The following is a 12,713-nucleotide window of genomic DNA, read 5'->3' as shown; positions in this document are numbered from 1 at the left end:
AACCACTGTTGAAAGCAATATGGAGGTTCCTCAATAAAAACAGAAATACCATTTGACCCAGGAATTCCACTCCTAGGAATTTACCCAAAGAAAACAAAACCCCTGATTCAAAAAGACACATGTCCCTATGTTTATCACAGCACTATTTACAATAGCCAAGATATGGAAGCAACCTAAGTGTCCATCAGTAGATGAATGGACAAAGATGTGGTACATATACCCAATGGAATATTATTCAGCCATAAGAAGAAAACAAATCCTACCATTTGCAACCACATGGATGGAGCTAGAAGGTATTATGCTCAGTGAAATAAGCCAGGCAGAGAAGTCAGGCAGAGAAAGACAAGTACCAAATAATTCCACTCATTTGTGGACTATAACAACAAAGCAAAACTGAAGGAACAAAACAACAGCCAACTCACAGACTAGAAGAGACTAGCAATTACCAAAGGGAAGGGGTTGGGGAAGGTGGTTGGGGAGGGAGGAAGAAGTGGATTAAGGGGCATTATGATTGGTACTCACAATATAGGTAGGTCATGGGGAAGGCAGTAGAGCACGGAGAAGACAAGTAGTGACTCTATAGCATCTTACTACGCTAATAAAGTGACTGCAGTGGGTTGGTGGGGGATTTGATAATATGGGTGAATGTGGAAACCAAAATGTTGCTCATGGGAAACCTTCATAAGATTGTGTATCAATGGTACCCTTAATTAAAAAAAAAAACTTGTATGCAATGTTCACAGCAACATTATTCACAATAACTAAAAAAGTGGAAAAAACAACTCAATATCCATGAACTGATGAATAAATAAAATGTGGGACATCCATACAATGGAATATAACTCAGCATAAAAAAGAAATGAAGTACTTTCATGTGCTTTGACATAGGTGAACCTTAAAAGTATGCTGAGTAAAATAAGCTAGTCACAAAGGACAACATATTATATGGTTCCTTTCATATAAAATGCCTAAAGCAAATAATATACAGAGACAGAAATTTGATTAGTGATTGCCTTAGGGTTAGTAGACAAGAGGAGATTGGAACAAGATAGCTAATGGGTACAGGACTTCTTTTTCAGGGTGATGAAATCACACCTAGACCATATAAGCCTTTAATGGGGGGTAGGAACTGTATTTTTGTGTCCCTGGAATGTACGATAATGCTCAGTAAAGATCTATTCAACAAATTAATATTCTGAAAAAGTCAATATTCAGTCTCCCAGACACTAAGAACTTCTTGGCAAGCACCATGAGGCACTTGGTCTCTTAGTAGTTGATTTTTATAGGAGCTGAAATACTGCAAACACCCAGAGTACAGTCCTCTCCTCTCCAAGTATAGAGCTTATTACTTGCAGGCTTTTTTAAAAGAATGAGTTCAATAAAGCTTGTAACTTAGAAAATCAATCATATGCTTTTATAGACTCGTATTCTTTTACCTACTTTTACACATTGAATCTAATTCTTCAATTGCTTGTTCAGCCTCCTGAATTTCTTGGTAAATGGCTACAAGTGGTGCCAACTCAGCATGCCTTCGATTGAAGGACCTTGGGTCCCCTTCATTCACAGAGATATGCTGCAAACCCTGATCAAGTGCTCGGTACTCCTCATTCAGGTCCTCCATATATTTCTGTAGTGCTTTATGCTTCCAGAACATCCTGGTGACCTGATGATAGCATCTCCTGGACTGATTCTTACTTAACAGATGATGGAGAATGTGATTCCTGTTTTGTCTAAAAACCCAAAGCTTTGTATCAAGATGTTTCTGTGTAAACTGATGAGAATGGGGGTGGATGTAGCACTGGCCATGACTGTTAAGACAGGAATGTCTAAAGAGCCAACCACACAGGTGACGATTCATCTCAGCATCTGAAATATAACAAACACAATTTGAGAAAAATTGGAAAAAAACTCTGCAAATGTAAATGCAGGAATGAGTCTCAAGAAATCTTGCTCAATTCACTGCCTCAGCCAGCCCCAATAGTACCAAAATTCAATTACCCACAAAAAGAAAATAATTCTTCAAACCTCTGAATATAACATATTAAAATAAATGAAGATAGCACCGTTTTCTACTCACTCACACTATGTAATTAACTACAGGAAATGAGTAGGTGTCATTCATAAATATATCTATAAAATGGAATAAATCAGCTATTTTCTAGAAAGCATCCAGATTCTAGGATCCAGTATGTGACCAAGCACCTGAAAGATATGAAATAATCATGCAAACTTTAAGTGGTTCACTTATTCATAGATTTTTAAATGTGAAGGCAATAATAACTATTTTGCCTAATTCTTTAATTTTAGGTATCTAGATGTCCAAGAAGTCAAGTAACTTAATCATGATCATTCACTCAGCCAGAGAGGGGCAGAGCTGATATTAGATTGCAGGTTGCCTGTTCAAAGCTCAGTGCTTTTCATTCTCAGTTCTGCAATTACTCTTCAAAGGTGCTTCTCTTTTAAGTGGGATGCTGAAGAAAGAAAACCTCAAAATATTAACAGACTAAGAAAGTAGAAGGTCTGTAAAAAGGAACAATGGTGGTAATTACATTAAATGAAAAAAGCAGATGCAGAACAATTTAATCTCAATTAGCTTTTCAAAATGTTCTACAATATATGGTATATGTGTAAAAAAGGCACAGAGAATATTAAAAAAAAAAACTAAAAAGGACATATGCCAAAATGTTAATGAGACAATCGTTAGTTGTGCAATTATGGATACCTTAAACTTGCTTTCTATTTTTTCTACTTTTTAGTGTTTTCCAGTCTTCTATACATGTAGTATTTACTACTTTTACAATCAGGAAAAAAATACTTAAAGAAAATTACAAATTAGGTGAAAATGGCTGTGTACAATAATTATCTGTTCTCCTCCCCTTTAACAGAGATAATTAAAAGCTAACATAAGCACACACAATCGTTTTTATTAAGAAAGGAAAAAGAATACAGTGGTCTAAAAAAACCACTTTGTCCCTAAACTTCTGAGGTGCAAAGCTGAAATTTATTTTGACCCTAGGTATCAAAATTGTCTTCCCTGTGTCCATTGTTCCTACTGTGCTAGGAGGTGCATTCGCATGTTAACTCATTTGATCCTTATAAGTTGGCCAACTTAGATATCAAACTTCTAGGAAATAAAATATTCAGAATGGTCTCTAAAATATTCAGAGTTTGCAAGTTTCTACATGTGAACTTTAACATACTGGATCAAATTTGGAAAAGGACTGTGGAAGAATGCACCAGTGCCCGGTAACCTGTTGTGGTACAGTCCTCCAGCAGAGGTTTCTGTCTGTCTTGCCATCCAGTCTCAAGCACATCAGAGCAGGTGTGCCCATTTGAAAACCGAAAGACTAGAAGGATGACAAACAGATTTTTGTTGGAACACTTCTAGCTAAAATGTCCACACTTGGCTACTGTTACAGACAGTAGTAGCCTCTAACTTTCAAGGTCATGAATTATGTTAAGAGAAGAAAACCAAAAGCCAAGACATTTACTCTTTAGCATTACCTATACCTGAGAACAGCAAGTCTCATCACCCACCACAGTAACAGGATTACTCCACTACTCTAGGAACAATTCGCGGAGTCCTCACGTCGGCAGTGACATCAAGCCCGCGCGAGAACAGCACGTGCAAACTCAGCTGTGTAACTCACTACACAGATGATCCCATAAGGGGGTGGGGGGAAAAATGGGGTAAGAAAAAAGACTTCTTAAGATCAGAAAAGAGAAAAATATTTAGATACCTAAGAAAATGGAAGGACCGTAGCTTTCGCCTTTCTGAGGTCGGAACCTTCGGGGATCCGTTAAGTTTCAGCCCGACAGACACGGGACGGCTTTCACTTCCGGGTAAACGCTCGCTCCCGTCTCCGCCTGCGTCTGGTCACTTCTCGTTGAGTCTGCGTTACAGTGAGCTAACAGAGGAAACGAGAGAAATACAACAAACCGAGAAACAAACAAACAAAAATGACAAAGCGAGAAAGAAATTCCCAGGAGACTACGGCGCACAGTACTTATTCCGAGCCGGGACTCAGGGCGTGGGAGTCGATGGAGCGCGGGAGGGGGCGGTGGGCAGCGGCAGTGTGGAGAGAACTACAACTCCCAGGAGCTCTCACCCCGGGAATCCTGGGAGTTGTAGTTTACCCCTAGGCAGGCCGGCCTTGGGCCACAGGAGAAGCTTCTAATTTAACAGAAGCAAACTCAGAAGAGAGATAATGTACAACTGATGAAGACATCAAGATTTATAATATATTAATAAGAAATTAAAATAATTGCCTTTTGTTATATATGGAGCGACTAAAGCAGAGGTTCTTCAAATTTATTTTTTTTTATGAATCCCTTTTCATCATCCAAAAGTTTAAGGATTCTATTTTAGCAGCTGTACTTTAAGCTTGCTTTCCCTGAGAAAGTACCTAATGACTAAAGGAGACTAAGTTTGTATTTTTAGAAATCATACCGGGCTCCAAAGACTGTCTCCACAAGTAGGTGATTTTATAGATGGCGCGTGCACATAGACCTAATTTAGGAGCTCAAATTAGGTTCATAGATTTTTAATCCAAGTAATAAGCAGTTTCAGGAAATGCAAACATACTGCCTTACTTTGGATATTCCAGTGGGATACAGCCTTTGGCGGCACATTTCCAGTGTGTAATTCCTGTTACAAGCCTACTATACCCATTTTGCAGAACAAAATGAAGACACAGAGAGCTTACATAACTTGTCCAAGGTAAAAGAGCTAGTGATAGAGCTGAGATTAAATCAAGTCAGTTTGTCTTAATGATTCATGTGGCTCCTAAATTCTGATGCAGCCTCCCTCCTCCAAAAGATAAAAGATTCAATCATTTTTTTTTTATAAATATTGAGCTCCAGTTATGTGATAATCATTGTTCTAGACATGAAATTTAGCAAAAAAATTTAGAAGACAAGAATCTTTGTCCACATGGAGCTTATGTTCTAGTAGATAACAAATTCCAAAGGATTCACATGTTTCCTAAATTATCCAACCAAATCCTTTAATTCTTTTTTTTTGTTTATTTTTTTTTTTTTGTTTTTAAAACAGATTTTATTGAAGTATAATTAACATACAATACACTGCATATATTTAGGTTTACTTACACACTCTTGAAACCATCACTACACTCAAGACAATGATCATACCAAGCCCCCAAAGGTTTCACTGTGACCCTTGGAAATCTCCTCTTTCCCTTCCCCGCTCCCCATTCTCAGGCAACCACTGATCTGCTTTCCTTTGTTATCGATGAGTAAGCATTTCCTTGGACTACGTATCAATGGCATCACATAGAATGTACTCTTCTTTGTAGAATTCATTTCACTTAGCATAATCAATCATTTTGAGATTCTCCAAGTTGTGAATTTCAAGAGTTAATTCCTTTTTACTACTGAGCAGTATTCCATTGTGTGGATATACCATGATTGTCAGTCCAGTCTCTGATGGCCATTTGGATTGTTCCCAGATTTTAGCTACTACAAATAAAGCTGATAACAACATTCACATACAAGTTTTGTATGAACATATGTTTTCATTTTTCTTGGGTAAATAAATACCTAGGAGTGGAATGTGTGGGTCTTATGGTAGATGCATATTTGACTTTTTACTTTTTTTTTTTTTTTAATAATAACTTTTTTTTATCGAAGGGTAGTTGACGCACAGTATTACATTACATTAGTTTCAAGTGTACAACACAGTGATAAAACATTTATATACATAATTCTAGGTTCCAGCTATCACCCTACCAAGCTGTTACAATAACTTGACTATATTCCTTATGCTATACATTACATCCCGGTTACTTATTTATTTTACCATTGGAAGTCTGTCCTTTTTTTTTTTTTTTTTGTGAGGGCATCTCTCATATTTATTGATCAAATGGTTGTTAACGACAATAAAATTCTGTATAGGGGAGTCAATGCTCAATGCACAATCATTAATACACCCCAAGCCTAATTTTCGTCAGTCTCCAATCTTCTGAGGCATAACAAACAAGTTCTTACATGAAGAACAAATTCTTACATAATGAATAAGTTACATAGTGAACAGTACAAGGGCAGTCATCACAGAAACTTTCGGTTTTGCTCATGCATTATGAACTATAAACAGTCAGTTCAAATATGAATACTCATTTGGTTTTTATACTTGATTTATATGTGGATACCACATTTCTCTCTTTATTATTATTATTTTTAATAAAATGCTGAAGTGGTAGGTAGATACAAGATAAAGGTAGAAAACATAGTTTAGTGTTGTAAGAGAGCAAATGTAGATGATCAGGTGTGTGCCTGTAGACTATGTGTTAATCAAAGCTAGACAAGGGCAATAAAACATCCACGTATGCAGAAGATTTCTCTCAGAACGGGGGGGTGAGGTTCTAAGCCTCACCTCTGTTGATCACCAATTTCTCACCTGATGACCCCCCTGCGACTGTGCCTGTCTTAGGTTGTTCCTCCCTTGAGGAATCTTACCCGTCTCTGGCTAACCAGTCATCTTCCGGGGCCATACAGGGAAATGTAAAGTTGGTAAGTGAGAGAGAAGCCTTATTGTTTGAAATGGTTAGCTTTTTATTTCCTTGCATACTTATGTCTTGTAGCTTCTATGCCCAGCATTTGTCTTGAGGTATCTTTACCACTTGGAAGAATTATGATGCTCGGTAAATTTGATATGAGGCACGAATTCTATTTAAGGGTTGTAATTAGGAAGGAAGAAGAAAAGCTAGAGAAGTAGCAGGCGGAAGAAAACATGGGAAGATTGATTATTTCTTTGACCTATCTTCTTGTAGAGTAACTTCAGCATGTATAGGTTTTAAGCTACTACTTAAATTGCGCACACACATTAACATAATAGGAGTATAGTTACATAACCAAAGCATACCTGTAATTACCAGCCATTTCCAGTGAAACCAAGAAAACCAGTTAGGCACCTTAGGCATTTGTGAAAACTTATCTATGATAGGGTGGATATTGTCCAACTGAACTTGAACAGTCTGAGAGAAATCAGACAAATTAAGACAACCCATTCCTGGGGAATGTTCACATCCCTTATGTTCTTTTAACAGTACATAGTCTGTAGGTGTAAGATTTTGGAGCGCTACAATTTGCACTTCTCCTAATTCTTGGTTGAGTTCCAACAGTATAGATCCAGTCAAATTTGTTGTTTTACTGTATGCACAGGCCAGCTTAGATATCTCCTTCTTCATTCCCATGGCAAGTCTAGGAGCCGGTGGGATGAGTGCATCTACTGCTGTAGCAGTGCGAGGATCTTTGTTGGGGTTTTTTGATAATCATCTTCTGGCATGAGTCTTCCAGAGAGTGCTGATGTTGGAAGTTCTCTTTCATATCGTATCTTAGTTCATTTTCAGGGTAGCCCAATTAGGCTTTGATCTTCTGTATAAACGCAAACAGACCCTTTGCCTACACTTTTATGTGCCCTTTATACCCTTGTGTAGAACTCAATGGAGGTTACCACACAGGAACTGCCCTTTTTGTTTTGTTTTGTTTTTGGTATCACTAATCTACACTTACATGACAAATATTATGTTTACTAGGCTCTCCTCTATACCAGGTCTCCCCTAAAAACCCCTTTACAGTCACTGTCCATCAGCATAGCAAAATGTTGTAGAATCACTACTTGTCTTCTCTGTGTTGTACAGCCCTCCCTTTTCTCCTACCCCGTCATGCATGTTAATCTTAATACCCCCCTACTTCTCCCCACCCCTTATCCCTCCCTAACCACCCATCTTCCCCAGTCACTTTCCCTTTGGTACCTGTTAGTCCATTCTTGAGTTCTGTGATTCTGCTGCTGTTTTGTTCCTTCAGTTTTTCCTTTGTTCTTATATTCCACAGATGAGTGAAATCATTTGATATTTCTCTTTCTCTGCTTGGCTTGTTTCACTGAGCATAATACCCTCCAGCTCCATCCATGTTGCGGCAAATGCTTGGATTTCCCTTTTCTTATGACTGAGTAGTATTCCATTGTGTATATGTACCACATCTTCTTTATCCATTCATATCGATGGACATTTAGGTTGCTTCCAATTCTTGGCTATTGTAAATAGTGCTGCGATACACATAGGGGTGCACTGATCTTTCTCATACTTGATTGCTGCATTCTTAAGGTAAATTCCTAGGAGTGCAATTCCTGGGTCAAATGGTAGGTTTGTTTTGAGCATTTTGATGTACCTCCATACTGCTTTCCACAATGGTTGAACTAACTTATATTCCCACCAGCAGTGTAGGAGGGTTCCCATTTCTCCACAGCCTCGCCAACATTTGTTGTTGTTTGTCTTTTGGATGGCAGCCATCCTTACTGGTGTGAGGTGGTACCTCATTGTAGTTTTAATTTGCATTTCTCTGATAATTAGCGATGTGGAGCATCTTTTCATGTGTCTGTTGGCCATCTGTATTTCTTTTTTGGAGAACTGTCTGTTCAGTTCCTCTGTCCATTTTTTAATTGGGTTATTTGTTTTTTGGTTGTTGAGGCATGTGAGCTCTTTGTATATTCTGGACGTCAAGCCTTTATCGGATGTGTCATTTTCAAATATATTCTCCCATACTGTAGGGATCCTTTTTGTTCTATTGATGGTGTCTTTTGCTGTACAGAAGCTTTTCAGCTTAATATAGTCCCACTTACTCATTTTTGCTGTTGTTTTCCTTGCCCGGGGAGATATGTTCAAGAAGAGGTCACTCATGTTTATGTCTAAGAGGTTTTTGCCTATGTTTTCTTCCAAGAGTTTAATGGTTTCATGATTTACATTCAGGTCTTTGATCCATTTTGAGTTTACTTTTGTATATGGGGTTAGACAATGGTCCAGTTTCATTCTCCTACATGTAGCTATCCAGTTTTGCCAGCACCATCTGTTGAAGAGACTGTCATTTCGCCATTGTATGTCCATGGCTCCTTTATCAAATATTAATTGACCATATATGTCTGGGTTAATGTCTGGATTCTCTAGTCTGTTCCATTGGTCTGTGGCTCTGCTCTTGTGCCAGTACCAAATTGTCTTGATTACTATGGCTTTATAGTAGAGCTTGAAGTTGGGGAGTGAGATCCCCCCTACTTTATTCTTCTTTCTCAGGATTGCTTTGGCTATTCGGGGTCTTTGGTGTTTCCATATGAATTTTTGAATTATTTGTTCCAGTTCATTGAAGAATGTTGCTGGTAGTTTCATAGGGATTGCATCAAATCTGTATATTGCTTTGGGCAGGATGGCCATTTTGACTATATTAATTCTTCCTAGCCACGAGCATGGGATGAGTTTCCATCTGTTAGTGTCCCCTTTAATTTCTCTTAAGAGTGACTTGTAGTTTTCAGAGTATAAGTCTTTCACTTCTTTGGTTAGGTTTATTCCTAGGTATTTTAATTTTTTTTGATGCAATTGTGAATAGAGTTGTTTTCCTGATTTCTCTTTTTGTCGGTTCATTGTTAGTATATAGGAAAGCTACAGATTTCTGTGTGTTGATTTTGTATCCTGCAACTTTGCTGTATTCTGATATCAGTTCTAGTAGTTTTGGGGTGGAGTCTTTAGGGTTTTTTATGTACAGTATCATGTCATCTGCAAATAGTGACAGTTTAACTTCTTCTTTACCAATCTGGATTCCTTGTATTTCTTTGTTTTGTCTGATTGCCGTGGCTAGGACCTCCAGTACTATGTTAAATAACAGTGGAGAGAGTGGGCATCCCTGTCTAGTTCCCGATCTCAGAGGAAATGCTTTCAGCTTCTCGCTGTTCAATATAATGTTGGCTGTCGGTTTATCATAGATGGCCTTTATTATGTTGAGGTACTTGCCCTCTATTCCCATTTTGCTGAGAGTTTTTATCATGAATGGATGTTGAACTTTGTCAAATGCTTTTTCAGCATCTATGGAGATGATAATGTTTTTTTTGTCCTTCTTTTTGTTGATGTGGTGGATGATGTTGATGGACTTTCGAATGTTGTACCACCCTTGCATCCCTGGGATGAATCCCACTTGGTCATGGTGTATGATTTTTTTGATGTATTTTTGAATTCTGTTTGCTAATATTTTGTTGAGTATTTTTGCATCTACGTTCATCAGGGATATTGGTCTGTAGTTTTCTTTTTTGGTGGGGTCTTTGCCTGGTTTTGGTATTAGGGTGATGTTAGCTTCATAGAATGAGTTTGGGAGTATCCCCTCCTCCTCTATTTTTTGGAAAACTCTAAGGAGAATGGGTATTATGTCTTCCCTGTATGTCTGATAAAATTCCGAGGTAAATCCATCTGGCCCGGGGGTTTTGTTCTTTGGTAGTTTTTTGATTACCGCTTCAATTTTGTTGCTGGTAATTGCTCTCCTTAGATTTTCTGTTTCTTTCTGGGTCAGTCTTGGAAGGTTGTACTTTTCTAGGAATTTGTCCATTTCTCCTAGGTTTCCCAGCTTGTTAGCATATAGGTTTTCATAGTATTCTCTAATAATTCTTTGTATTTCTGTGGGGTCCGTCGTGATTTTTCCTTTCTCGTTTCTGATACTGTTGATTTGTGTTGACTCCCTTTCTTCTTAATAAGTCTGGCTAGAGGCTTATCTATTTTATTTTCTCGAAGAACCAGCTCTTGGTTTCATTGATTTTTGCTATTGTTTTATTCTTCTCAATTTTATTTATTTCTTCTCTGATCTTTATTATGTCCCTCCTTCTGCTGACCTTAGGCCTCATCTGTTCTTCTTTTTCCAATTTCGATAATTGTGACATTAGACCATTCATTTGGGATTGCTCTTACTTTTTAAAATATGCTTGGATTGCTATATACTTTCCTCTTAAGACTGCTTTTGCTGTGTCCCACAGAAGTTGGGGCTTAGTGTTGTTGTTGTCATTGTTTCCATGTATTGCTGGATCTCCATTTTGATTTGGTCATTGATCCATTGATTATTTAGGAGCGTGTTGTTAAGCCTCCATGTGTTTGTGAGCCTCTTTGCTTTCTTTGTACAGTTTATTTCTCGTTTTATGCCTTTGTGGTCTGAAAAGTTGTTGGGTAGGATTTCAATCTTTTGGAATTTTCTGAGGCTTATTTTGTGGCCTAGTATGTGGTCTATTCTGGAGAATGTTCCATGTGCACTTGAGAAGAATGTATATCCCGTTGCTTTTGGATGTAGAGTTCTATAGATGTCTATTAGGTCCATCTGCTCTACTGTGTTGTTCAGTGCTTCCGTGTCCTTACTTATTTTCTGCCCAGTGGATCTATCCTTTGGGGTGAGTGGTGTGTTGAAATCTCCTAGAATGAATGCATTGCAGTCTATATCCCCCTTTAGTTCTGTTAGTATTTGTTTCACATATGCTGGTGCTCCTGTGTTGGGTGCATATATATTTAGAATGGTTATATCCTCTTGTTTGAACTGAGCCCTTTATCATTATGTAGTGTCCTTCTTTATCTCTTGTTACTTTCTTTGTTTTGAAGTCTATTTTGTCTGATATTAGTACTGCAACCCCTGCTTTCTTCTCACTGTTGTTTGCTTGAAATATGTTTTTACATCCCTTGACTTTTAGTCTGTACATGTCTTTGGGTTTGAGCTGAGTTTCTTGTAAGCAGCATATAGATGGGTCTTGCTTTTTTATCCATTCTGTTACTCTGTGTCTTTTGATTGGTGCATTCAACCCATTAACATTTAGGGTGACTATTGAAAGATATGTACTTATTGCCATTGCAGGCTTTAAATTTGTGGTTACCAAAGGTTCAAGGTTAGCCTCTTTAGTATCTTACTGCCTAACTTAGCTCGCTTATTGAGCTGTTATATACACTGTCTGGAGATTCATTTCTTCTCTCCCTTTTTGTTCCTCCTCCTCGATTCTTCATATGTTTGGTGTTTTGTGCTGTGCTCTTTCTAGGAGTGCTTCCATCTAGAGCAGTCCCTGTAAGATGTTCTGTAGAGATGGTTTGTGGAAAGCAAATTCCCTCAGCTTTTGTTTGTCTGGGAATTGTTTAATCCCACCGTCATATTTGAATGATAGTTGTGCTGGATACAGTATCCTTGGTTCAAGGCCCTTGTGTTTCATTGTATTAAATATATCATGCCATTCTCTTCTGGCCTGTAGGGTTTCTGTTGAGAAATCTGATGTTAGCCTGTGGGTTTCCCTTTATAGGTGACCTTTTTCTCTCTAGCTGCCTTTAACACTCTTTCCTTGTCCTTGATCTTTGCCATTTTAATTATTATGTGTCTTGTTGTTGTCCTTCTTGGATCCTTTCTTTTGTTGGTTCTGTGTATTTCCGTGGTCTGTTCGATTATTTCCTCCCCCAGTTTGGGGAAGTTTTAAGCAATTATTTCTTCTAAGATACTTTCCATCTCTTTTCCTCTCTCTTCTTCTTCTGGGACCCCTATAATACGGGTATTGTTCCTTTTGGATTGGTCACACAGTTCTCTTAATATTGTTTCATTCCTGGAGATCCTTTTGTCTCTCTCTATGTCAGCTTCTATGCGTTCCTGTTCTCTGATTTCAATTCCATCAATAGCCTTTTGCATTCTATCCATTCTGCTTATAAACCCTTCCAGAGTTTGTTTCATTTCTGCGATCTCCTTTCTGGCATCTGTGATCTCCCTCCGGACTTCATCCCATTTCTCTTGCGTATTTCTCTGCATCTCTGTCAGCATGTTTATGATTCTTATTTTGAATTGTTTGTCAGGAAGACTGGTTAGGTCTGTCTCCTTCTCTGGTGTTGTCTCTGTGATCTTTGTCTGCCTGTAGCTTTGCCTTTTCATGGTGA

General features: G+C 38.1%; 1 protein-coding gene across 5 annotated transcripts in view; it reads right to left on the bottom strand.

The window, feature by feature from the left end:
• Positions 1-4,061, bottom strand: part of MTRF1 (mitochondrial translation release factor 1) — a 51,225-nt gene extending 47,164 nt beyond the window's left edge. The window contains exons 1-3 of one of the 5 annotated variants that reach the window (XM_036932423.2): positions 4,008-4,061; positions 3,741-3,908; positions 1,441-1,866 (exon numbers count right to left, since the gene is read on the bottom strand). In XM_036932423.2, coding sequence (XP_036788318.2) covers positions 1,441-1,858 — 418 coding nt within the window. In that variant the 5' untranslated portion in view covers positions 1,859-1,866; positions 3,741-3,908; positions 4,008-4,061. Of the gene's footprint in view, positions 1-1,440; positions 1,867-3,510; positions 3,597-3,740 lie in introns of those variants that run through there. The other 4 variants (XM_036932425.2, XM_057494622.1, XM_057494623.1 and 1 more) reach the window with 4 other exon arrangements.
• Positions 4,062-12,713: the final 8,652 nt, after the last annotated feature.

This window comes from Manis pentadactyla, chromosome 17 (genome assembly GCF_030020395.1).
Source record: "Manis pentadactyla isolate mManPen7 chromosome 17, mManPen7.hap1, whole genome shotgun sequence".
NCBI lineage: Eukaryota > Metazoa > Chordata > Mammalia > Pholidota > Manidae > Manis > Manis pentadactyla.
This window is presented reverse-complemented; position numbering and strand designations above follow the sequence as displayed.